The sequence below is a fragment of the Mustela lutreola genome, chromosome 7 (genome assembly GCF_030435805.1).
Source record: "Mustela lutreola isolate mMusLut2 chromosome 7, mMusLut2.pri, whole genome shotgun sequence".
Lineage (NCBI taxonomy): Eukaryota > Metazoa > Chordata > Mammalia > Carnivora > Mustelidae > Mustela > Mustela lutreola.
This window is the reverse complement of record NC_081296.1, coordinates 149,799,933-149,827,400: the sequence shown is the minus strand read 5'-3', so window position 1 is coordinate 149,827,400 and position 27,468 is coordinate 149,799,933. Positions and strand designations below refer to the sequence as shown.

The window sequence follows — 27,468 nt, the reverse complement described above, 5'->3', positions numbered from 1 at the left end:
GGAAAGGAAAGACTGGGCGTGGGGGCAAGTCTGAGGGAGGGGTCGGAGGTGCGCTCAGTGTGTGGCACCCATCAGTCTGGTGGGGACGCCCGGGAGCCAGCAGGAGAGATGGGTCTGGAGGTCAAGACAAAGGCTGGGCTAGAGATGTGAGAACGGAGTTGTTACGCATGGCCAGCACTCAGTGAGTGGACTGTGTGGGACAGAGTTCTGTGGTGGGCAGCACACAGAGAGAGGTAGAGGCTGAAGGAGGAGAGCCAAAGAGGAGCCAGCAGAGGAGACTGGCCCGTGAGTGGGAGGAAAAGCAGGACAGAGGAACAAGCATACCCGGCAGGAGGGGGTGCGCACCCGTCACGGCCTGCCACTGCCACTTCTCCGGGCTGAGAAGCCGGCCACAGTGACAGGGAAAGACCGGGGACCCTCACGTCTGAGCAGGAGGGACCTGGAGCAGGTGTGTAGACAAGTCCTCTATGTTTTTACCAAGAGAACCAAGAAGTAAGATGGCTAGAGGGTGACAGGGGTCAGGCTTATTCAGGAGACTGAGCCACAGACAAGGGCATGGGACCCAGCGGAAGAGGGGGGGGTTTCACTTCCGTCACATGTGGAGACGAACAGCATGGCTGGCTAAAAACAGGACGTGACAAGAAATATCCTGCAGTCTGTACAGACTGCCCAGAGCAGAAGGAACCAGTATTCACAGTTGGGTCCCGATTAGCTGGTCACTGCCAAGTTTGGGCTCATCACTATCAGGACTGTGAGTTTATAGGTGGTTGCTACAGCAAAAAATTCTAAGGACTCAGCCCATGTTGTGTCTGGTCCAAAGCTAACAGTTTCTAGAAGAGCTGGAGTCACAGGCTGTGGAGATCTGCTTATGTGAAGTAATACTACTTAGAGACCAAGGACTACCTAGTCTTTTGGGTTTTCCTTTTGCTCCAGAAGCACATTATTAAGAGTGTATCTAGGATCTGTTTTGAAATAATCTGATGGACGGAGAGGGATCAAAATTTAAATTGACCACATGATAATAGACAAAGCAGGCTGGTGTGAGTTCACGAGACTCCTAGTTTCACGTGTATCTGAAAACCTCTATAGTAAGTGGGGGTGGGGAGGAACCAGAATTAAAATTCCCAGAGAAGTTCACGGAGGGAACTTCTACGAGACTACCGAGATCGGAATTGCAGAGGCAACTATTCGGAAAGGCAGCCCAGGAAAACTGTCAGCTCACACAAGCCTCCTCTGCTTTCCCTTGGAGTGCTGGACCCCAAGTGTGCAGACTGAGAAGACAGACAGCAGCAGAATTTAAAGAGGCATGACGGAGCGGTGGTGCCACAGAGCCCTGGGGGGGCCCGGTCCGAGGGGTCATGGTGAGGGTGCCGGGAAGGCTCACCTGGTACCTCTGACTCTGGATCCGGGGAAGAGACAGCACAACCATCTTCCAGGCAAACATTTCCTGATACAGCTTGTACCTGCACTCTTCGATCGGCGGATTCAAGTAGATGACCTGATTGGTTATTCTTAGCTCGTGAACAACATTCTGTAAGACAAAGATTTCATTTCTCACTCAGCAATCGGTTTCAGTAAACTGGCTTTTATGCATTTGTGATGTCAGAGTCAGTATTAGTGAGGTATGTGATCGTTTTGTGGTTAAAAACCTATTACGCAGGTGTGATTCTAACATACTAATAAACTGGTGAATGTCTCCAGGAGCCATTTTCAATTAAATGGTACTGAACACATGTGTGTGTCACTGTCGCTCAGTAATCACCTCAAGGAAAATCAGGTGCTACGAATCCTGAAATTTGAAAGTGGGTATAAAGTATACAAATTATAGCTTTTTTTTTCTGATTGTACAAAGCATTAGAATCATTTCAGAGAAATGTTCTTGATATAAATGCTTTTTAAGTAAAAAAAATAGTTTTGACACACAACACTTTCACACTCTAAATTTTATTAACCTACTCCAGTCTGAACCATGAATGTATTACCTGATTAGAGAACGTGGCCTTGTGTATTTCGCACCTCTCTAGAGGACCATAAAGAGTCAGGGGGCAGGCACTGCTAAGGCTCCTCCTGGGTCCCCTGTACCTCGGTGAATATGTAACACCGCGGAATGGAGCACCGTCTGACTGAATGTGCTGGCTGATCTCCGACACAGCGACCCCGGGATCCGAGAACCCTGTGCCACCGATGCCGGGACCGAGGCTGGCACGAGCTGTCAGACACGCGCTGCCCGGAGGCAGGTTTATAGGCCAAGGTGAGGCCATGCCGCCTGCCAGTGTCTGCTTTAAGCTAAGCAGGAATTCCGACCCCATTTCCATGAGATAACTGCTCTAGCTTAGACATACTCATTTGCTTTTTTGCATCTCTGTATTTTAAAAAGTAGGCTCTCAGGATAAATATATGTATTATTTCACAGTGAAAACACTTTTCAAGCATTAAGAGAAAAAAAGAGAAGGTAACACCTGGGGAAACAAAAAACAGCCAATTGTTTCTCCTACATCAAAGTTTCTACCTTCTGTTCCTTTAGGCTTCTGTTTTCTGAGACTTTTGGGGGTAAATTTAACACGAACTATGTAAGGCAAATGCATGGCTTACTGAACTACTATGCGGCAGACACGTTTGTAACCAACGCCCACACTAGCAGACACGATCTATTTGCACAGCCTGAACTAACACAATTTTCTAGAAGGCCTGCTGGCCTCAGCTGGTCTCTTCACTCAAATGGGAAATTGGTGGCTTGGAGACAAGGACTGCTGTCCAGAGTGGTGACCACTGTGCTAGTCATTCTTCCACGAGATGCTGAGATTTTGTGAAAAGTGACATTTTAGTATCGGTCTAAACTTCTCCTTGTACAGATTATACTGGGTTCTTGAAATGATTTCTTGCACGTATGCTTAGAAAGCAGAGACTGTTTTATCCCGTGTAGATTTTTTCTAAAATTTCCCACTCTCATGGGGCACCTGGGTGGCTCAGTCAGTTAAGTGACTGCCTTTGGCTCAGGTCATGATCCCAGAGTCCCGGGATCAAGTCCAGCATGGGCTCCCAGTTCCGTGGAGTTTGCTTCTCCCTCTGTGCTCCTCTTGTGCTCTTTCTCTCTCTCTCAAATAAATAAAATAAAATCTAAAAATAAAATAAATAAAAATACGATTTCCCACTTTTAAAAAACTTCCAATTTTCTAATTATTTTAGACTTACAGAAAAGTTGCAAAGAAAATACGAAGAGATTTTATATACCCTTTACCAGCTCCTGTTAATGTTGCCATCTACCATAGTACAACTACCAAACAAGTCGACACTGACACAACACTACTAACTAAAATACTGACTTCAGTCAGATTTCCCAGGTCCCCCACAGCATGCACAGTAGTCACAGTTCCTTAATCCCTTCCAACCTCTGACATGTTCTCAGTTTCTCCTGGTCTGTCAGGACCCTGACACTCTTTTCTCACGGTCAGAATAAGTCTGGGAGCTGTGAGGACAAAGACCAAGGGGAAAGCGGCCATGTCACCACGTCGCACACACTGCTGGGGTAAAACAATGAGCACGAGACAGCTCTGGTGACGCCAACTTTGGTCCCCTGGCTGAGGGGTGTCTGTTAGGTTTCTTCACTGTTAAGTGACTTTCTCATTGGTACTTTTCCAGGGAAGCACCCTTTGTTTGATTGACCAGCAAACTGGATGCTACGGGAAATACTCACTTTAATCTTCGGCTCTCCGCCAGGCTTGTGACTAACTTGAGGTGCGTCTGTGTCCATGTCAACTTCTGCCTTATCTTCAGCTTGTCCGAGCAGCACCTGGGTCCAAGCTCTCAGGCCAGCTTGTAGGCGCACGCCCAATATTCTTTCAATCTACAGAGAAAGCAGGATGAAAGACCAGTGTTCTTCCAAAAGGTAGCTTAACGAGCACGTCAGGTAGGAAGCTAATGCTTCAGGCCAAGCACAACAACCCCACCCTTCATCTTACTCTGGATCCCCACCTCACTAGGTCTCTCTCCCAGCCTCAGAGAATACGACCTCCATCTGGGCGCTAACCCAATCACCAACCCTCTGACTTGTAAGGGACAAGGAGATGAACCTAGATGCAGTCAAGGTCTTGCTGTTTGCTCAACTCACTAGAAAATTTACAAAACAAAAGTGTTGTCCTGGTAGTCTCAGAGATAAAACTAATAATCTACAGTCTGGAGAATAAGCCTGATGTATAACATTAGCTTGAGGTATGCGACATGGTGGTTCTGTGTTTGTACGTACTGCAGAACCATGACCAGGTAAGACCAAGTAACATCTGTCAGCAGACACAGGCGCCCATTCTCTTTTAACAAGTAAAGAAAAAAGTCTTCTGATATGGAATGATACAAGTGAACGTTCCATGAAGGGGACATCTGTGTATCTTTGTGCAGTCTGTCCCTCCTGGGAATGCTGTCAAGGCTGCAGTGGCAAAGCACGAGACTTCCAGTAGATTCGGAGAGTGGGCTTTGTGAAATTTCCCTGGGAGTGCTCTGTGTGTGGATACGCTGTACCTTTGTGGGTCACAGGTTTTCTCTTCCTTTCTCCCTAAATGGATAACTAAGGTACTTCAGAGCTGCCCACTGAGTAGCTCTCCACAGATGCTGACACCCGCCAACGAGAAAGCCACGTGGGTGGTAAATATGTTTTAAACACATGCACAGCTGCACACAAGTACTTCCCTCTCTCCACATACTTCTGTAAGGGGGAGCCCCGCTCCTCTACACCAGGAGTAAGACATATCTGGTTGCTAGGCATTTCTTTTTTTTAATTAAGGAAGGCATTTCTTTTCTTTTTTAATTAAGCTCTTGGCCCAACATGGGCCCTGAACTCATGACCCAGAGGTCTAAAGTCTCGTGGACTACCAACTGAGCCAGCCAGGCACCCCTAGGCATTTCTTTTTAAACTGGGTGGTGGAGAAGGGGCAGCGTGTCAGAGAAGGATGCCTGGAGACGAGGGCCCGGGAGAACCCCTACGTTACTGGGTGTGCAGGGAAGGCAGGCCGGAGGCTGTCATGTATTCAGAAGATGAAGAGACCCCCCCACCTGACCACCTCCAACCTGGATCGGACAGGAGCGTTGCTAGTTCCACAGCTCAGCGCCACCCTTAGCTAAACGGGATTTCCTGAGAAGGAACGGGACTACTGCTGGTAACTTCTATGGGAAAATGCTTTTCAGGGAAAAACTAGTAAGCATATAAAATCGGGCTGAAAGTAAACGACCAAAAAGTGCCGTAACCAGCCATCCCGCACCTCCATGTCAAGCTTGTTGACCCAGATGGGCAAGTTGGAGTAGGAGTGCAGATTCAAGTCATCCACGGCCTTCTGGACTCTGTTCAAGATCTCGGAGAAGGTCTTGTGGTCGTACAGGCAAGTCTCCAGCGAGCGGACCTCCAGGTCTATTTTTTCTTCAATGATCAGCAGGTCATCCACCTAAGGGAAGGCGCATCGAATATTTAAAATTCCATTCACATATCCCTTTACTTTTATGTGTATTTCTCAATTGATATATATTTAAGGCAAAGGAGTTCTTCCAGGAATAGCCAATCCCATTTACCCAGGGGTCCTCACTCCTATATTCTCAGGAGGGAAGGGGGACCTCTGAGCAGTCTGGGTACAGGAATCTGACGGGCCTGCTCCGTGCCTTCTCTCGCTAAGCACTGGCATGAGCACTAGATGCACACCCTGGCTCGGACCTGCCTCCCAGCAGCAGGCTCAGAGCCAGGAGGCTTACAACTGCCCAGGCGCACTAGGGTCTGGGAAAGGAGTGGGTCTGGAGTGGACCGACAGCAAGGGCCACGACTGCAGAGCCCTGTCGTCCGTGCAGCTGCATCAGTAATAAAGCTCTCATGTCACTTGGTCAGACTCTCACGTCCTTCCCCTCCCCACTGGTTTCTAAACTCAGGCTGTTACTTAATGGTCTTCCCAGAGCCCCACCACCATCACACAGCCCAGCAAGTAAAAGGGCTGCTTCTCCCCTTCAGCTCACATGGCCCAGTGCTCTCCCCATGAGGAAGGCTCCCACGGGAGAACTACTGCGTTCATGGGAGTGACGTTACTGCATTTAGTTCATTCCCGGGACCCTGCAGGGCGGGGGGGCAGTAAATTACAACACACCTTTTCTTGGAAGTTGAAGACAGTCTCCGCTAAGCGCTGCACGTACGGGTCGAGTTTGTAGGATTCCCACACCAGTGCAATGCCCTCCGCGATCAGAGCCTGCACCTCCTTTTTCAAGCCGGCCACCAGAAGGGAAATGGTGTTCCGCTCCTCCACCTTCTCACAGGTCCGCTCATAGGTGCGCACGCTCTCGATCAGCGAGATGGCAAACGGGTACAGCTGGTTTGCTTGGTGAGCCTTGTTCACGATCGCCAGTGGGACTCGGAAACCAAGCCACTTGAGGTTTCGAACTTCTTTGGAAAGCGTGATGATCTCTGGAAGGAAGTTAACTTTCAGCTTCAGGACGTTTCCGGTTCGGCCTCGGACGCGAGTGCTCTCGATGGTGAAGATGCGCCCCGAGACGCCGAGGTTGCGCTGCTGCACCTTCCGGGCCCAGTCGTCGAAGATCTCCTGAGTGTTGAGCTTCATGCGGAAGCTGTCCCCGTCCTGCTTCAGCTTCTGGCCCTCCACGTGGTTCTCCCAGCCCTTGCCCAGAACGTCTTCCACACGCTTCATGTAGGCGCTCAGCTGGCGGTCGATCTGCTTGGCCCAGATGATGGAGCCCGACACGGGGGGCAGGTCGCGCACGTGGCTCATCTTACACGCCTGACTCTGTGGGTACTGGACCTTGAACTTGTCATGGAGAGACTCGATGTCATCTTTCACACGCTGGATGAGCTGGGTCTGGTACTCACGGATGGCCCCACGGATGTGAGGCCTGACGAAGAGCGCGTTGAACCTGGAGAAAATCCTGAACATCTCGTTTGCATTCTTGGCTGTGCCGAGCTGATCCCTAAGGCGAGCAGTGATCCGGGTCTCTACCCTGTCGATTCGCTCATCGTATCTCTTCATGGCAGCCTCCCAAGCTTCCGTGCCTTCTTTGGAGACATCCAGACCGTCCACTTCCTTGACGTTCTCGTACGCAAGGTTGACCTCCTCAATCGCATTAGCATCGGCCGCGTCGAAGAGGACCTCTGCTACTTTCATGTCCTGAGGCTCGGGGACTTCTCCCTGGTTCTGCTGGGCAACTGCTGTGACCTGAAAGAGGAGGATTTGTGACAAAGTTGATCGCACAAAGACTGTTGTTGACTGTACACCAGGAGCACACACCACACAACACAGCCGGTCCTGGCTGTGTGTTCCTAACTTTTGGCCAAGTGTTTTATAACCAGAGTGCAACAGAGCTGTGAGGAGTATGACACAGTATGTTCTAACTTCCTGTGTAAAGCTCTTCTGACAATGCAGTTTCAGTTCTTAAGCTAAAATAACATGTTAAAACCTGGGTTTTGGGTACTTGCCTCTTCAAAGTTTTGTCTACAATTAAAATGCATTGGAAAGCTCAGTAAGTCACAAGAGCGCCACATATAAACAGCATCCAATGTAAATAGCCTTCCTTTTCGATGTTTAAAACTTGAATTATAATCCGTGGGTAAGTCCCACAGCGGAGGGACAGAGAAAGGCTACAGCAACAGGGAAGAACTCCCCCCTTCAGCTCCCTGAAGCACTGGGGAGCAGCGCAGGGCACGGGCATTGGCTCAGGAAGTGTCAGACTTCCCCACATGTCTCCTGCCCACACTCCCGCAGGATTACAAAGCTGGGCAGGGGCCTTGATCTGGGTTCCCAGATGTCTTGGGAACTTGTTTGGCAGAGATCATCATTATTACTTTCACTAACCCCTAACTAAAATCTAGAATTTCCTACAATTATCAACACACACAACAGTCACCCAGAGTTGGAGGTTCCACAGCCTTGTCACCAATAAATACTTCCTCATCACATTATAATTGTACGTTTAAAAGTATATATATTTATTTTATTTTAAAGATGTTATTTATTTGACAGAGAGATCACAAGAAGGCAAAGCAGCAGGCAGAGAGGGAGGCGGAAGCAGGCTCCCTGTCAAGCAGAGAGCCCGATGTGGGGCTCGATCCCAGGACCCTGAGATCATGACCTGAGCCGAAGGCAGAGGCTTTAACCCACTGAGCCACCCAGGCGCCCCTGGACTGGATTTTTTAAAGAAAATCACCGATGAAGACAAAAGGTGAATTAAGAACAAAAAAAAGCAAAAGCATGTACAGAGAAAAGGAGTCATTTAATTCTTTTATATAAATCTCTGACATATGTGATTATGAATGAGGCATCTGGGAAAAAGGTTAAGAAACACGTCCAAGTCACACAGCTCATTAAACAGTGGAATTTATCTTAAATTAAAACCCAGGAAGTCTGGCTCTAGGGTCCATGCATTTTTGGAGGAGGGATGAATGGATGGAGAAGATCTACTGTGAAAATACAGAGTCACCATATTGTCAAGGGGACAGTGAAAGGGTGCAAACGGAACTCGAGAGGCATCTGCCGCAGAACAGAAGTGTGCATTCTAAGAAAAAGAAAGCAGGTTATAAAAACAACCCATGAACGTATTTTACAAATGTGATACATACCTGTGGCCTCAGGACCCTGACAATGACAGCCCTCAGCTGCTCGTGCTGGCGTCGAAACTTTCTCATCTGGTCAAGGCGGGCCTGGAGCTTCCTGTGAGCTGGGTTGATTCGCCAAACCATCTTCAGATTTTCTTCCCTTTTTCTTTTGACAATGTCTCTCAGTAACACCTGAAGCTTCTCATATTCATCATCCCAAGTCTGAAAGACTTCAAAGCATGCGACCATAACCTAGGATATAATTTACAAAAGGAAGCTTATTATTACAGCATGTTTTCATCTCCGTGCCCTGAGGTGGGTTTTCTGATATATTAAAACTTACTTTTTCAAATTCTTCATAAGCAACATGCATCAATTTTCTGGTGCCCAGTACTTTGAGTAACTGAGAACTCAAGTCTCTTGAAATTGCCTCCACCAAACGCAGAGCCCTCTGAATGGGATATTTTGTGTTTCGGATCTTTCTCAAATGGGTGAAGATTGCAACAAGGGCCTGCCTTATTTTGTCCAGCTCAGTGGCAGATAGCAAATCATTCAGAGGAAAATCTTTCATCAGAGGATTGTAGTCATTCACTGTTTCCAAAGCCTGTTTTAGACCTAGGTTAACAGAGAAACGGTTAATGGTTTTCATAGGAGGTAACACAGGTATAATGCTAGAGGTCTACCACACCTTCATTAGGAAAAAGGAATACAACCAAGAGGATACTGCTTACAGCTTAACCCTGGGTAAGTAAACTGAAATACAGCCTCACCACGGAACATTCTGTTGTTGCAGAAGAGTCAGTGACACAGAAACTATCTACGATATTTGACAAAAAGGAACATGTCATTAACAGGATGATCCTCTATTAATTAATGGACGGTCTTGTTCCTTTTTAAAGAGTATCAGTCAACTCACACATACTCCAAAGGCTGTGGGTGATGGCCCCAAGGATTTCATTGCTTTCTCTATCATCTAAATGTTCTTTAAGTAACATTAAGTTTAGAAAAACTACAACATTATCATCCTTAGGAACACTAAAATGTAAGTGGTACACCCATGGCTCGTGTGAACGGAGTGTGTTATGGACAGAGAATCCCAGAAGCACCTGGGTCTAGTCTACCTTCTGACACCTCCAGCAGAAGATTAAAAGAAAGAAAGAGAAAGAAAGAGAGAGAGAAAGAAAGAAAGAAAAAAAAAGAGTATTAGGAAAGAAATAGAAGTTTCAGAGGTATTTAGAAACAAAATTTCAAGGCATTACCTTCTGGCATTAGTGAATGCCCAGGTAACAGATCATGTGATCCACACAACTAGAGGATTTCTACCCGGCACCTCCACTGACATTTAAAATGTGGGCGGCACGCCTTTTTTGGAGGGGTAGGAAAAGAACATGACGAGTACTGCAGCCCCAGTTCCTTGCTCCAGCAGAGCTGTAGAGAAATGCCTAACCATGCCTGGTCATCCAAACCTTGGAGCGCCCAGTGTGTGCTAATACTGCACACTGCTGTGCATACAGAAAACTGAATCTATCTTGACCACTTTCAGCACAGGGGGGAAGACAGAGAATGGGGAGAAGCGGGCGGGTGCAAGAGGAAGAGAAAGCACGTCCAGCTCTCCTTCTACAGTCCTGTGGGCAAATAACTTCTGCTTAATGTCAACCGTCTTCCTGTCTGGATTGTCAAAAGTACACTTGACTTCGTATTAAGAAGTACGATCTACTCGAGGAGCCAAGTAACTGAGAAACAGGACGGACACTCCTGGGGCTCACTACTCGGACCCAGAAATAGGCTTATGTTCTCAAAAGTCGGAAGAAGAAGAAAGGCATGTGGGAAAGTCATCTGGTGGTCCATATGTTAACTTTCACTGACATTCTCCATAAGATCTCACGAAAGCCAGATCTGTAATTTACCAATCACATTACTACTTCCAGTTTTTACCTGTGTCAGTGTCAAAACTGACAGTGGCATGGAAACGCTTGCCGTGTTTCAAGATATCCAGAGTAAGGAGAACTTCTGGGCTCTCTCGTTTCTCCTGTATGCGGTACAATGCACGTTCCAAGTTTAACCAAAAGCTAATTTCCTGCAAGGCTGTTCCTGAGGCAGGGTCTCGATCAAGTTTGGTCACCTTTAAGGATAGATAATATTTAAGAGCATTCACTATATAAAGGTAGAGAAGTATCATTAACTAGACAATGCATTACAATGTAATCTTTATATTTCAAGTAGATTTCCTTCCCTGTCAATTGTAAGTGGTTGAGTAAGTGAAGGCAGAGGTATGAGACCGCTGGGATCAACACTCTCTCAGGGTTAATATTTAAACACCTGCGCACTGTCCGGACCCTGGAGAGCACTGCTAACGTCACCGGACTCTTTACCTCATTGACAAAAACTCAAACCGGTTTTCCAGAGACAGTAAAAAGCAAAGCACCTTATACAACACACTCAATACAATGCTCTTACTTTTTGAATTTCTCGGATCCAGCGGTTAACTCCCGATTGTAACTGATTGAGAAAAGTTGGGTCTTCAACTTTATCTCCAAAGTCTGTAACTTTTGGCTTTTCTCCACGTTCGTAACACTGTTTTGCAACATTTGTAATAATGGGATGAATTGGAAGGCTGATCTCTGGAATTTCAATATTCTGCTGCAAGTGAAGGAGCCCCATTTCAAGTTCTGCGATCTTTTTTTCAACAGAAGGAGCCATTTTATCACCATCCCTAAAAAGGTTAACAAACACTTCAAACTTCAGTGTGCTGCTGGTCTCCAAAAGATCCTATTATTCTACGTCTGTCAAACATTAGTAATATATATCTTATTAATGCAACTGACTTATATCCTCTGGGTTCACTAGCTTTGCCCTCCCAGTTCCCAAATTTCACATTATCTTTCATGGTGTCTTCAAACCGACAGAGGAAAAATGGTGTTTACCTGTCTGCCTTGCCAGACTCTCTGATATAGGACTTAAAGAAAGGAGCCACCGCATTGCTGATGAACGAATGCAAGGTTTCGTACGGCGAGTCTTCACTGAGCGTGAGGACTCGGAGCTGAGAAGACACCGGTTTGTCTGCATCGATTACTGGAGTACGTTTAATGAATGCCAAGCTAGAAGAAAGCAAAAGAAGAAATTAGGACAAAGAGTCTCATTCCTAATCAGTTTTATTAACTGTGTGTAGCACACGAATTAAAAATTCATTAGAGTGTCATACTTTAAAAGTCACATCAAGAGCATGTTTAAGAGTTGCTTTGCTAATAGGGAAACGCACTGCTTATCTTTCTTTACTCAGGTGAGAGCAACTGAATCAAGCTTAAGGTTTTGGCGTATGACCACGAAACCAGGCAAAGTTAATTCGTCTAATATATAGGTTGAGTTCATGATCTCGGCCTCACTCAAATGACCCTCCCTAATAACTGCAAGTTACAAGCCATGGTATACTTAAATCTGATCATATGCTAGTTTGTACCATTTCTTTATGGCACTAAGTGACATATAGGCTTTAGTAAACAATAGTCACCCACAGGTTAAAGTGGCAAGAGGGCACTGCAGCCCTCCCCCCCCACAGCCTGGCCTAAATAAACTCTTGCAGTTTTACCTCCTGCTATGCACCCTCTTCCCCACCCAAGACAAAGCTTAAAATGATGTCCCATTCTCTGACCGTGACATGCCACTGTGTCTTTGTTTAAGAAATCTACATTCATCTGCTGAAATTCCAAATAACCTTCAAAACCCAATTCTGGCATAAGCTCTTCCACGCGGCCTCCCCTGAACAGAACCTCTTTCCAATCTCTGTGCTTCGTGCCATTCTGTGCCCCTAAGATTCCGCCAAGTGGTACAGTCAGTTGTGTATGTGCTGAGCATTCTCTCCAAAGACCACAAGCTTTTTGGGAACCAGGTTTTATTTCTCTGCATACCTACTGCCACATCTTACACATAACATTAGGCGCTCAAACATGGTTAAATGAAGAGTTAAAAAAAAATTATTTAAATTTCCCATTTCCAGGCCAGTACTTTACACATAATACTTTTTTATTCTAAAAAGTCATTGAAACCTCCCGACATGACACACTGAGAAGGAAAAAGTCGTAACAGTACCCCTGCCAAAAATGCACAAACAAATCTAATCATCCCTGGTCTGTACTTCTCAAAAATGTCAGTATCATGAAAGTCATAGAATGAGATTCTGGGTCAAGGGAGAATTACTGTCAGGGATGTTACTGAAACAGTATGTGCGTGCACATGGTGCCTAGTACTATACCAGTATTTCCTGAACTTAAAAATTGTATCAAGGCTATGAATAGAAGTGTCCTTGTTCTTAGGAAATACACTGAAGTATTTAGGGGTAATGGGGCAGGTTGCCTATAACCAACTCTCAAATGGTTCAAGAAAAAGAGTGATGATGCAAATGTGACTTTGTTAACAACCAACATCTGATATCAATTGTAGAGAATTCATGCAACTCTTTAGTAGGCTTGAAATTATTCAAAATAAAACGTTTTAAAAAGCTGAAGCAGGGGCGCCTGGGTGGCTCAGTGGGTTAAGCCGCTGCCTTCGGCTCAGGTCATGATCCCAGGGTCCTGGGATCGAGCCCCGCATCGGGCTCTCTGCTCAGCAGGGAGCCTGCTTCCTCCTCTCTCTCTGCCTGCCTCTCTGCCTGCTTGTGATCTCTCTCTGTCAAATAAATAAATAAAATCTTTAAAAAAAAAAAAAAAAGCTGAAGCAGTACAATTAAACATTTACATATTTAAATTTGGATCTGTCTACTGGAATGTAAATTGACACCAGTTTTCTAGAAGGTGGAGAACTCTAGTCATGCATTAAAGACTTCAGTGACATACCGCATCTGAACCAGTAATGCTTTCTTTAGGGATTGATACCAAAAAGAATGAGACCTCTACCTAACAACCTTTATTAGGTTTTTACTAGTTACTTACAAAAAAGAAAATTCATATATAATCTTAGAATTATTATTACACATGTTAAGTACATTTTGGCTCAAACCTAAAATGGATGCCATGACATAGCAATTAAAATAAAAATCTTTCAGAATTTATATTGACTTGGAAATCCTCTGAATTTCAGCATATGAAAATCAAAGGTGATTCAATACATGAATTAATCTAAATTCTTGAGTGTTTTCTTAATGTCTTCGTCTGAGTCAATTAAGATCTACATTCAATTCTTACAAGCTTATAATCCAAGGTAACAGTATATCCACACTACTCACCTATTGGACTTAACTCCGTAATGAATATCTATGTTGATATTATAGGAAATGAATTCTTTTTCCTCTTCTCCTTCATCACCAACATCCTCTACAAATTGTAATAAATAGGATATCAAATTCATGTCAGTATCAACTCCTCACCCAACCCCCAACATTTAAACCCCCATATGACTCGGCTCTACCTATTTTTCCCACTTTTTCCCCTGACTCCTGGCCCAGGCACTTTGTTGTGTGATCCTGGGCAAGGGAGTTAACTTCTCTGCACCTCCATTCCTTTTCCGGGAAGTCGGGAGGCACTGGCCTGCCCGGGGGTGTGGGAGGCACCCGAGCAGGGTCTGACCCCCTGGAGTGAGAGGTGGTGCCCTTGTGCCACTGCTCACCGCCCGCTCGGGGCAGTCTCCTCCCTCGGGCTCCCAGCACAGAAGGCACTCTCCACTTCCCACTCCGGGTATTCTGGTCAGGTGTTTGCTCAACGCTCACGAGGGACAGACACTTTATTTCCCAAGGACTGCAGGTCTGTCACGCATGTAACATTCATGACAGCACTGTGGGGCTTGGCATGATTCCTTCTACCCATGTCCAAGTAAGAAATGTAAGTCAACTGCCCCCAAAAACATGTCTGGAAAAGGACAAAGTGAGAATTCAGAAGTCTGTGATTCCAAACCCAGGGTCCTTCCCAGCACAGCGCCTCGTCAAGCACCCCACAAAGTGCACACAACCATCAAGAAAATCATTATCAACGAACATCCCCAGGGTCACGGAGAGGCATTCACTGAGCCTTCCCCTCCGCTGTCACACCACTCTTCAGGCTTCAGGACCCGCTCTGGGATCGATTTGTGAATGCATCTTCCTCCCCGAACGTGAGCTCCTGCAGGGCAGGGACCATGGTGCGTTCCATGCAGTGAACAGCATGCACACTAGTCATTTTAAAAATCGAACTTTTTAATTAAGGGGGCGCCTGGGTGCTGGGTCATTAAACATCTGCCTTCAGCTCAGGTCATGATCCCAGGATCCTGGGATCGGGCTCCCTGGTTGGCAGGAAGCCTGCTTCTCCCTCTCCCACTCCCCCTGCTTGTGTCTGCTCTCTCCCTGTGTCTCTCTGTGTCAAATAAAATCTTAGGAGAAAAAAAAGGCTTACTGGAATTCAATAGTAAGATAGCTCAAGATGCATGTGAACAAAATTTCTTTCTTTCTTTCTTTTTTTATTTTTTTTTAAGATTTTATTTATTTGTCAGAGAGAGAGAGAGAGCAAGAGCGAGCACAGGCAGAGTGGCAGGCAGAGTCAGAGGGAGAAGCAGGCTCCCTGCGGAGCAAGGAGCCCAATGTGGGACTCGATCCCAGGACGCTGGGATCATGACCTGAGCCGAAGGCAGCTGCTTAACCAACTGAGCCACCCAGGCATCCCTCTTTCTTTTTTTAAAGTGGGCTCCATGGGGCACCTGGGTGGCTCAGTGGTTGGGCCGCTGCCTTTGGTTCGGGTCGTGATCTCGGAGTCCTGGGATCGAGTCCCGCATCGGGCTCTCTGCTCAGCGGGGAGCCTGCTTCCTCCTCTCTCTCTCTCTCTGCCTGCCTCTCTGCCTACTTGTGATTTCTGTCAAATAAATAAATAAATAAATAATCTTTAAAAAATAAAAATAAAAAAAATAAAAATAAAGTAGGCTCCAGGCTAAGCATGGAACCCAATGCAGGACTTGAAATCATGACCCTGAGATCAAGACCTGAGCTGAGATCAACAGTCAGACACTTAACTGATGGAGCCGCCTATATGCCCCTGAACAAAATTTTTAAATAATTAAAAACCGTAACTGAAAAATTAAAATCTGTCAGAACGGGAAGTAATCCGAACCTCCAGCTCTAGCACTGATGCCCCAGCTGAACCGTCTCAGCAATCATGCACTGCTAAGCAATCATCTGCAAAAATTTCTACCCGAGGAGTAACGCGATACGTGTGCTTCACCTTCACTTTTACGTCATGATGTCAGCAAGGCAGAGACTTCGTGATCTTAGTCATTTTTCTTCCTCTGGAAAACGGGCAGCGGAGTGGGGCGGGGGGTGGTGGTGAAACAGGCGAAAGGTGAAGAGTGCGCTCACAGTGAACACTGAGCGACGCCCAGAAGTGACGCCTCACTATACTGTACCTGACACTAGTCGTAATGGTGTATGTTAACTATACTAGGATTAAGATAAAAAAAGTAAAAACTGAATACAATGGGCAGCAGAGGAGGGGGTGGGATATTAAATTAGGTGGTCTATAAAAAGTTTCTTTAAGGGGCGCCTGGGTGGCTCAGTGGGTTAAGCTGCTGCCTTCGGCTCAGGTCATGATCTCAGGGTGCTGAGATCAAGTCCCGCATCGGGGGCTCTCTGCTCAGCAGGGAGCCTGCTTCCCTCTCTCTCTCTCTCTGCCTGCCTCTCCAACTACTTGTGATTTCTCTCTGTCAAATAAATAAATAAAATCTTTAAAAAAAAAAAAAAAAGTTTCTTTAAGTACAAACAAATATGAAAATCTGGGTATATAAAGTCTGAGCAAAAGCTATTTACTTCATTAGCTTTAAGATGAAACAAATACAAAGTTTACACTGAAAGATAAAAAAATATTAGTATATATTTTAAGACAAAAAAATATTAGTATATCTTTTAAGACAATAACTCTTCCGGGGCACCTGGGTGGTTCAGCGGGTTAAGCCTCTGGCCTTTGGCTCAGATGACAGTCTCAGGGTCCTGGGATTGAGCCCCACATCACATCGCATAGCGTCAGGCTCTCTGCTCAGCAGGGAGTCTGCTTCCTCCTCTCTCTCTGCCTGCCTCTCTGCCTACTTGCGATCTCTGTCAAATAAAATCTTAAAAAAGAAAAAGACAATAACTCCTCCAAAATACTGTTTTTAGTATAATTTTAGGAAGTAGAGGAGGTGGTCAACTATTCTAGTATGCCAGGTACTTCCTAGCTGTTCTTAAAAAATGACTAACTACAAAAAAAAAAAAAAAAAACAAACAAAAAACAATTAAACAAAACCAATCGGGTTTTCTAACTACCAAAATATGGATATACCATAAGACCGATCACACTGCCTGTAGCCAACCACACATGATGGCTGCAATTTCTAAAATGCAAGCACATGAAGGAGCATAAAGAAACACTCCCAAACTAAAACAGTTGTCAGGGTGGTAGGATTATGAAATATTTTCTCCCTCAATTTTCCAAACCCTATCCTATGAATTATATAAAATATGCATCATCAAAATAGCATCCAAACAGTATCCAGCAAAGTAACATTTTGTAATCATTAAAGGAAATTAACGACGTAACTTTGAACCATTTCTTCCTCCAAGACAAAAATCCACCATCTAAATCAATAAAACCTCACAGAAAACGTGCCAACTGGATGCAGCATCTAACCTTGCTGCCGGCACTTCCTAATGCAAACAGGGTTAAAGGAACTGGGCGGCAGGCCAGGAGATGAGTCACGGCTCTGCTCCATCTCGGCCGGCTGGGAACGCCCAGCTCCCAGCTCCGTGCTGGGAATACCGCAATGCAGCAGCACTCTGCCAGAGCTCGGGAGGGCACACCCAAACACAGTCCTCAGACAAGGATATCCAACAGGGGTCCTCTACTGCTTGGTTAAGACCCTAATTTCTTTTGATGATAATAATTTATGAAAGTCACAGAATATATTCTGCATTAGTTTTTTAATGCATATTTTCCATAAAAAGAGATCAAATGAAGTCTGAATATGTCTGATTCCTAGCAGAAAAAAACCTCATTGTTTTATAAACTGCCATCAAATAATTTAACCTTTTGCCTCCCTATAAATGATTACATCTTCCAAATAATAATAGTGTAACATTCTACTTCTGCAGAAACATTTTTTTAACTGTTCAGAAGGGGAAAGACACATGATAGTTAATTCTTAGTAACAAAGAAGCTGCTAATCCTGCTATATTTAGAATCTTATAGCTAACACAATCTGCATATTTCATCAGGCAATCCTGCTTTCAGTAAAGTCTGAATCTGTTCGCTACCGCTGCTAACGTTACTGGTCGATACTTAACAGCCTAGTGGCGTCCTGTCCATGAGTACATGCCGGCAGTCAAAGTACTGGGACAGAAAGCACGGAGCTGCCTCACCAGGTCCTTTGCTAAGAGCCACACTAATATACATTTAGTGACCTGTGGACATTTCTTTGGTTAACTTCTGAGAGTTGTATTTCTAGAGATGTTCACAATGTCAGTTAGCATGAATCTGTGTAAATTTCTGAATGGTCAGTTTAATGTATTTCAAACTAAGAGTGATTTCCATCATTACCCTGTGAATTAGGCGAGCGTTACATCTTGCTTAGTGAAACATAAAAAGATGTGCATTCAATTACCTGAAGACTGGACTTCCTCCCCCAGGCAGGGCAGGTTTCACAAAAGGTACTGAGCGCACAAGGGAAGAGGAGCGCAGCTCCCCGTCCTTGGTCATTCCCTCAACTGCCCCCTCCTTCCTCCCAGCCTTGAGGCAAGTGTCTTCTCCACCCAGCAAAGGCAGCCAGCCGCTCTCTTAGGCCCACACAAACTACCAAATACCTCGTTACACATTCCGGGTTCTCCTTATCTTTCATCTTCTTTTCCTCTTAAAATCCAAAACCTACGAAGGCCACATTATTTTGGTTGATCGCCATCATAGATGCTCTCTCCCTTTTCTCTCACAGGTTTGCTTTAGCGTCCCCCTTTCCTGCATCTGGTGCTTTTTCCTGTCACCTGGACACCCATCACCCCTTTGTCCTCCCTCTGAGGGGCTGTGACTTCTTTGCCACAACCACTCCCTGCTCTGGCACGAGGCTCAGGGCATGGTGAGAAAGTCTGAGTTTTCTCTTCAACCTGAAGACTTCCGTTCACAGCACCGTTAGCAAGGGGAACGGAGGGTTAAAGACCACATAATGCGCGACAACACTGGCAAACAGTTCCCCTCCAATGTTACTTTTCTACTTTTCTAAAACAAGTGATGACGGTTTTCCCTTTGCTGCCCATAAGCGCCATTTGTTATGCTACCCTACACATTCAAACCTAGTGAGCTGCAGACTGACTTGTCCTATGAAGGGTACAGGGCCCCCCGCCCGCAGTGTGACAGCACAGGACAGTAGGAACCCAGGCTCAGGGACTCCTGGCCTTGGGCTTCAAGGCAGTGTGGTGCCACAGAAAAATCTTCCCGCGAATGTGCTAACCATTTCACTAACCATTTTGGGGACAAAGCAAAGGCCAGAAATGCATACTTTGTAGTCATCATTTCTTCATCCTTTAGAGAAAACAAGTCCTCAGAAAAATAATTTTTAAAATCCACAAAAATATTCCCCATTAAACCTTCCACACTGCTGGATCTCTATGAAGTTGAGGACTGTAAGAAGTTCTACCTTTCTTTCACGTTCTAGTCCCTAGCCATCTCTGCACTATTGAAGAGGAGGTAAAACCCCCTGAATTATGTCTGTTGGGAAAAACTAGAATCCAAGCTTAGGATAAATACTGACTAAAGGCAGCCATTATTTTCAGTCTTAAGGACAAAGTACCAAGCCTAAGACACCCAAATGTAAACAAAAACAAAAGCCCCCAACAAGCTGGAGCCTCCTGGAACCAGCCGCAAGCTGCAGCATCTCTTCCCGGCCCCCAACCTTTACCACCCAACCGGAAATGCACGCCAGGTAAAAACTGCTCCAGAACATCATTAAAATTGTAAGGTGCGTATTAAGTAATAAGCTTCTCTTTGGTTGTAATTTTAGAAGTACACCATGAAAAAACAACTTTCTACAGGCCAGGAATTACAAAAAAAGATTTCAATTTTTCAAATCAGAGGAGTTATCATTTAACACTCCCCTTCCCACCTACTCTCCAATGCTTTATTATCAAAATAAAATTAAATTCGCAATCTTTATTCTACATTTTAAGAAATACTGTACTTCAACAGAAAACTTTACAGTTAGCTGGGGTGGTTAAATATATATATAGCTTCATGTAAAAATGCTTTATGTTCAATGACAAGTGTTTGGAAAATTCTTTCCATAAAAAGTGTAGGGATGGGGCGCCTGGGTGGCTCAGTGGGTTGAAGCCTCTGCCTTCGGCTTGGGTCATGATCCCAGGGTCCTGGGATCGAGCCCCACATCGGGCTCTCTGCTCAGTGGGGAGCCCGCTTCCCCCCTTCTCTTTCTGCCTGCCTCTCTGCCTACTTGTGGTCTCTATCTGTCAAATAAATAAATAAAATCTTAAAAAAAAAGTGTAGGGAGGATAAAATAAAAGTAATTTTCTCTGTTCACTATAACTTCATCCTTTTTAAAAAAATATTTTATTTGTTTATTTGACAGAGCACGGGAAAGGAGACACAAGCAGGGGGAGTGGGGAGGAAGAAGCAGGCTTCCCACTGAGTAGGGAGCCCGACATGGGGCTCTATCCCAGGACCCCAGGATCATGACCTGAGCCGAAGGCAGATGCTTAACGACTGAGCCACCTAGGTGCGCCTTATGACTTCATTCATTTTTTTAAAAAATATTTTTATTTTTATTTATTTGACAGACAGAGATCACAAGTAGGCAGACAGGCAGGCAGAGAGAGGGGAGGGGGAGAAGCAGGCTCCCTGCTGAGCTGGGAGCCTGATGCAGGGCTCGGGGCTCCATCCCAGGACCCTGGGATCATGACCTGAGTCGAAGGCAGAGGCTTTAACCCACTGAGCCACTTCATTCTTGACAGTCTTTACTCACTTTAAAGAATTTAGATTTGTTTTCCACATTATAAAGCAAACATTTTTACTGTAACTAGCTAATGGCTGCTCACATTTGATTAAATGTTCAAAAGCCAATGCTAACTCAAAAACCACCTGGAGGAAAGCCCTCCAGTCAAGTGACCTGGGTCTGTACTTCTGTCTAAATCATGCTAGTTTAGTCCGGATGCTAATAAGACTGATGCAACCATATAGTCTTTCCTTAAAGTTTTCAAGTGAAAAATAAATTACAGACAGGTTGAGTCACTAAAAATACTTTTTTTAAAATTTTTATAAATACAGGAATGAGGTAAGATTTCAATTTTAGACACTCTCATTCCTTATTCAATGTTCAAAAGTGCAAGTCATTACGGAGCCAAGACATGGATGGCTGGACATTTGCTTTGCTAAATTACATACTACAGAAACAGGGCTTCCACCCAATAATTTTAGCAAAGTTCAGTTCTAATGTTTGAGAAAAGCCCATCATTGATGAGCAGTCAAGAAGCAAAAACAAAAGTTACAATTTTTTTTCCATAAAAAGAAACTGAGTCCCAAGGTAGAAATCACTGATTTTAACATATAAACTATGCAATGAAAACATGATCAAGAATTAGCCAAGGTCAAACTACTAAAAATACAGCAACTTCATACAAATTAAAATATATTTTAATAAAACAATGCATATTCATTGAAAAATAACCAGAAAGATTCCAAAATGCTGACACTGGTTATATCTGGGTCAAAGGATTCCAAGTGATTTTTTCTTTATCTACATACTTTTAAATTTTCTGTCACGACTAAATACATACTCTTTCTGAAAGAGTAGGTGGGTTAAAAAAATATATATTTTTTAACACTAATGGTTTCCGTGCTGGAAAACATGACCCCAAGCATAACAGAAAACCATAAACAACATTAATAGTGTAAATATGTCTGAATGGCTCATCTGCTTTTAACATTCCATGTGAATCTTTCAGACACTCTGACCTTCTCACCCTCTCAAAGAAACAAGAGGCTACAATGAAGCATCTTCTGAAATAGCCTTTGAAAGAAACAAACTATCAGAAAGAAATTAAGTGTGTGTGTGAGGGGGGTAAGACAGTATAAATCCCCTTATTGGCAGAACTTTACAGTTCTGTTTTGTTTTGAGATTATCAGAAGCTGAACGGCAAACATCTTCGGACCATGGCCAATCCCTTAGTTCTAAGGGTAAAATTTACTTGAACATCACCCCCTGGGTTCCCAGGCCAGTGCCACACCCATTCTGTGCTGTCAAATACACTCATCATCAACTACCAAGTGGTACTGCGGAGTCCAGGAACTCTCCCTGAAGACAAGCTCAATTCTCAAGAGGGATGTAGCCTTGCTTTGGGAAGGTCACTATTAGAGGAGACTGCTGGAATGCGCAAATCTTTTGCCTCCTCTCCCCATGTAGGTGCCTAACCAGAGTCTCCCTCTTTAAAATATCTGTCAGCTAGGGGTGCCTGGGTGGCTCAGTCGGCTAAGTGTCTGTCCTCTGTTCAGGTCATGATCCCAGGGTCCTGGGACCGAGCTCCACATTGGGGTCCCTCCTCAGCGGGGAATCTGCTTCTCCTCCTGCCGGCTGCTCCCCCTGCTTGTGCCCGCTCTGACAGAAAAATAAAATCTTAATAGTAATAGTAATGATAAAACAATAAAAACTCCATAAACGAAATTCAAACATCACAGGGTCACTATTAGGATCATCTAGGCATTACACAAACACAAAGGTATGGTTAGCGAAACCCCGCAGTGTACTGGACACGGACATGCTGATTCCAGTCCAGGGAGCGCAATGAGCTGCTGACTTTGGGCGAGCCATCTCCGCTGAGCCTGTCTGCGACCGACGGAGAGAGATACACCCAGACGGCAAGGACGCCGTGAGGACCTAGAGGCCGACCTGGGAGCGCACATCCACCCGGAACGGGGATGCTCTGCTCGCGGCCCTGGTCGGCCCTGTCTGTCCCTCCCCGGGCCTCCCATCCGGGTCCGCACAGGGCAGTGCCAGGACGCTCGGGAGCCGGCCAGGGCCCCCGTCAGCTCCGACCCCCACACCCAGGCCGCGCACGGCTCCGCGGGTCTGCCCCTGACCCATCCCTCGCGAGGACGGCCCGGCCCCAAATCGAAACCGAAAAGCTCATGTGACATTGGAGGCCGGGATGCGGCCTCCGCCCGCGCTCAGCCCGGGAGACGCTGTCTCCACCCAACTCGGCCATCTTGAGGCCCGAGCAGACAAAGCGATCCCATTGTGTTGCGTGACGGCAAGACGGGGGCACCCGCTGTCCGTTCCCCGCGACCCGGAAGGGGGCACCCCCGGGACTCCCGCCTGGCAGGGGGTGTGGCGCCGGCCTCGCCCGGCGGCCGCGGGGACCCACCCCGCAGGGCGCCCGCAGCGCGGAGGCCGCTCCCGTCCCGGCGTCCGGCGTCCGGCGTCCGGCGTCCCGTTCCCCCGGCCCCGGCCCCGGCCGCCCGGCCCCGGCCCCGCACCTTTGAGCGTGGAACGCTCCACCAGGACCGTGTGGACCTGGGGGTCCGACAGGAACTTGCGCATCTGCTCCAGCGCGCTCTTCTCCTCCAGCGCCGCCTCGAGCGCAGCCGGCGCCTCGCCGCCATCCTCCAGCAGCAGCGGCACCAGCTTGCGCAGGTGCTTCTGCAGGACCGACACGTCGGCCACGTTCTGGACGGCCGACACCTCCAGGCCGGCCGAGCCGTCCTCGCCGCCGCCGCCGCCCGGCTCCGACATGGCGCCGCGCTCGGGACCCGCAGGGAGCGCTGGGCAGGCGGCCGCGGCTCCGCACGAGAGCGAGCGCCGAGCGGACGAACGAAGAGAAACGGGCGCCCGAAGTCGACCGTCCGCTAACCGCGGCCGACTGAGGGGAGCGGGCGCCGGCTCCGCCCTAAAGGCCGCCGCCCGCCGGCCCGCCCCGCCCGCGGCCCGCCGCCTCAGCCACTAGCGCCCGCTCGCCGCCGCGGCGTCACGACGTTGCGCATGCGCGCGTGCGGGCCCCCGGCGACGACGCCGCGCAGCCTTCTGGGACCTGTAGTCCCGGCGCTGGGCGGGTCCCGCGTTTCGCCCGCAGCGCAAAGCCTAAAGGTGGGATCTTGACTTGGCGCGTGGGCGGCGTAGGGTGGTCGGGGACTACAGCTGCGACACAGAGCCCGAGACGCTCCGTGAATATTGAATGAACGGCGTTCGTGACGAGAGCTAACGTGTTTTTGGAGCAGTTGGCGTGTGACCGACATTGCTTTCAGCATTTAGCCTGTATTATTGCGTTGGACGAATGACTGCAATGTGTTGAGTGCTAAAACATAGTGGTGACTTATGTGTGATTAGATCTACGCGAGAAGAGTGAGGACGTTTTTCAGAGGGACAGGACATGAGGGGGCTGGCCGCGTTGCTAGTTTGGAAAGAGGGTGATGGGGAAGGGGACAGTCCCAGCGGAGGAACTAGACTTTACAAAGACAGGGGGGCCTGAAGGTTGGGGCTGGATCTCTGACTGCAGAGGCGGTGTCAGGTACAGCCAGGAGATGACACCCACCTGAACGGTGGGGTAAAGCCAAGATGTAGATGCTGGCTGCTAATGATGAGAGAATTCCCCCTGGGATGCTGTGATGACCTAGGGGGAGACCTCGGTGTGAGCATCTTTCTAGAACAGTGATGCTCTCCTAGCAGCGAGGGCTGGCCCTGTCATTCCATGGGCCTCCGCCTCTGGGGCGGCACAAGGCAGGGGCGGAGATGCCTGCCAGCTAAAGCTCCCCACACCTCCCATCCACCTGGATCTCCTCCCTTAGCCCGAGAAGACATAAGGGTGAGAGTCCAGGCTGCCCACATTCTTGGTTTAGTGATGACAGTTTCTTTTAAGGAGCATTAATTGGCCTTTGAAAATTCAAACTCATAACTTGCTTCTTAAATTGGGTGGAGGAATGGAAGCCAAAGACATTATTTTTGTAACAGAGTGCACAGTCACAGAGCTGAGTCCTGATTGGTAGGATGGTGATGGGATGATTCGATTCCCCCAAATCATCTTTGGAAAACTTGGAAACATACAATATGCTTCTCCTTGCTCAATTACCCAATGCCAAGCCCTGGGGGCAGGGGGTGTGCTGGAACACAGAAACCAATCAGATGATTCTTGTCTTTAAGGAGCTCATGGAGGAGGAGGCAGGTTAATACCCCGTCCTCCGGCCCTCCGTCAGTCCACCTTTGTGTGATATGCCCAAACAGATCTAAATGAGCTTCCCTGAGAAAAAACGTAAAGCAACTGCAATGAGCTTGTGCAGTGATCATAATGGCCATGAACAATAACGGCCCTACTAGGAGCTGACACCGGATGCTCACTCAATGCCAAGCACTCTGCTGGGCATCTCCCAGCTTTGTGTCCTTTGGCTTAGGGACAGGGACGAAGAGGGAAATCTTTAAGGTGCAGGCTAGTGAGCTCTGCATTGACCACACACCATTTGAGACCCAGAAGCCCACAGCGACCTGGCAGACCGAGAGAGACAGCCCACGGTCTGCACCGTGAGTCAGCACCATTCAGGAGACCCCAGGAGAGGCGGCTACCTGGGCATCTGAGACTCCGCAACCTGGACCTCAGCCACAGCCGCTGAGTGGCAGGCTTTGGTTTTGCAGCTCTGTATGACAGGCTCAAAATTAAAAGTGTTATTTCTAAGAGAATGTAAATCGGAAAACTCTGAACAGTCTACAGGGATCCATACGTTGGCCCATGGTGCCTGCATTTCCATCTTATAAAGATGTTTGCTGTGTTCAACACAGCAACGTTGATTGACTGTTCACTGTACCCAGGTGCTAAGCACTCTAAACCCCCCTGGCTGGCTGGACTTCCCCCAGGGCTGCAAGGCGAGATCTCTTGTTAGATGCCCCTTTGGCCTGCTGGTGCAGGACTCTGGCCCCCGGTCCATGTCCTCCACGCTGCTGCCCCTGAGTGGGGCAGGGGGCCCTTTACCCAAACCAGGCCTCTCCCACTGCTTGTTCAGGCATCTCAGCTTCCCCTTGTCCACAGTCGGAGCAGCTTCGGCCGTGGGCAGCATGGGATGGGGGGTGGTGCGTGTTGGAAAGCATTTGTTCCAGGTTGATGGGGGCTGATAGTGGCTGCTAGGCAGCTTGTATTTTATCAGAATTCAGTGAACCGTCTACACAGAAGAGATCGCGTCCACTCCCCACGCTTCTCTTTAAGGTGGCCGCAGTGGGGGCTCTTCATGTCCGAGCTGGGGGCTCAGTGCCATCCCTGCCCTGCCTCTCAGTCTCCCAGGCCTGGGGTCGAGCCCCCGGGCAGGAGTCCGACTGGGCCTGCACCTTCCGGCTCTGCGCCTGGATCTCCCCTCCTCTTCCCCACACACCGTACTTGGTATACGGGCTTGCCCGTCCATTCACTCACTCGCTCACTCGTTCCTACGGCTCATTCCTTGAGGAACGCAGCAGGGCCCAGTCCAACGCGGGTGCTTGGTTAACGGCTGCGGCACCGACGCCGGGGAACCGTGTGCCGCGGCCGCCGGTCCACAGGGCACATTCTGGACTGTGACCTTCCAGCGGCTTTAAGCCAGGCGCGCTCTGCTGCCGGCGGGACTGCACTTGCCCTCGGCTCACGGGGGAGGGGACCCAGGGGACCCACCCCCTGCCCGCCCGGGTTCGGTCCCTGGGGGCTCTGGGCGAGGCTGGAGCCGGGTGGGGATCCTGGAGGCTGGAAGCCACCCTGGGCGCGGCCTGGGGGCGGAGGGGCAGCGCCCCGACCGGGCAGGACGGTCTCTTGGCGCCCCCTAGCGACACGGGGGAGGACGTGCGCGCGCCCCCGGACCTCGAGCGCTGGGAGGCCCCTCCCCAGCCCGCTGTGCGCCGGTCCCTGGGGCGCCACCCGGTTCACGTTCCCAAGGTCACCGCGCCCTTGCCCATGGCCACAGAGCGAGTCATGGGAATGACCGCAGCCTGTGGCCCGGCCTGCATTCCACCACCCCTGGGGAGGCTTAGAGAAGTTCGTGTCTAAGCACAGACCATTACCGGTCACTCCTGCCCACAGGCCCTCGGAGGCTCCTGAGGCTGCCTTGGGCGCTCCTCTCTGGAGGTACCCCGCCCCTTCTGTCCCCTGAGAACAACCTGTGTCCCCACCAAGGCCCAGCTCCCTGCGTCGTACACTGGACCCATCTTTTCTCATGGACATCACCTGTGAATTCTCCCTTGGCTCCCAATTCTCCCTCTTCCTCCTGGATCCTTCCCAACCTGGGGCCAACCTGCTGGAAGGCATCCCTTCTTGAAAAGGAAAGGAAACCCTGCCATGTTGCCTATCCGCACCTCTCCACCTCTTTTCTGCCTTTTCCAGCAAAGTGTCGTGAAAATGAGTGTGCGTGGGGACAGCCACTCCCCCTATCTGACGCATAATGCTCCGGCACACCCCCACAGCCCCGGGTAAGTGCTCCTGTCCAGTCACCGAGGGCCTCTGCAGTGATCAGTCCTCAGTTCTCATCTTGCTGGACTGCTGGGCAGCTTTGACACAGCTGGGCCCTAATGTCTTTAAATGTTTCCTTCACCTGGCCCTCCTCAAACCGTGCCCCCCTCCACTTCCTTTGCTGGACCCTCCCCTTTCCTAACCCTAAAGGTTGGAGTGGCTCAATGCACAGTCTTCAGACGGCTTTCGCGTTCTTACCACGCTCCCCAGGTGACCTCCCCCGGCCCCATGTCATTCAACACACATATATACACTGCTATCTCCCAACCTTAGGGACCACATTCTGCTGCTGTTGGGTGGAGTGTTCTAGGAAATACCAATTAGGCCAAGCTGGTTGCAAGTGTGGTTCAGGTCTTCTCTATTTTCTACTAGTTCTACGCATTCTTTTTAATTTTTTTTCCTTTTTAAAAGATTTTATTTATTCATTTGACAGACAGCACAAGCAGGGAGAACAGCAAGCAGAGACAAAGAGAGAGACAGAGTA

At 48.0% G+C, this 27,468-nt stretch overlaps 1 protein-coding gene across 1 annotated transcript in view; it reads right to left on the bottom strand.

The window, feature by feature from the left end:
• Positions 1 to 23,415, bottom strand: part of DYNC1H1 (dynein cytoplasmic 1 heavy chain 1) — a 68,712-nt gene extending 45,297 nt beyond the window's left edge. The window contains exons 1-11 of the mRNA XM_059183140.1: positions 23,014 to 23,415; positions 13,785 to 13,872; positions 11,491 to 11,664; positions 11,024 to 11,279; positions 10,502 to 10,688; positions 8,910 to 9,181; positions 8,591 to 8,818; positions 6,114 to 7,190; positions 5,250 to 5,429; positions 3,695 to 3,844; positions 1,385 to 1,531 (exon numbers count right to left, since the gene is read on the bottom strand). Coding sequence (XP_059039123.1) covers positions 1,385 to 1,531; positions 3,695 to 3,844; positions 5,250 to 5,429; positions 6,114 to 7,190; positions 8,591 to 8,818; positions 8,910 to 9,181; positions 10,502 to 10,688; positions 11,024 to 11,279; positions 11,491 to 11,664; positions 13,785 to 13,872; positions 23,014 to 23,269 — 3,015 coding nt within the window. The 5' untranslated portion in view covers positions 23,270 to 23,415. The remainder of the gene's footprint in view (positions 1 to 1,384; positions 1,532 to 3,694; positions 3,845 to 5,249; positions 5,430 to 6,113; positions 7,191 to 8,590; positions 8,819 to 8,909; positions 9,182 to 10,501; positions 10,689 to 11,023; positions 11,280 to 11,490; positions 11,665 to 13,784; positions 13,873 to 23,013) is intronic.
• Between the last annotated feature and the right edge of the window lie 4,053 nt (positions 23,416 to 27,468).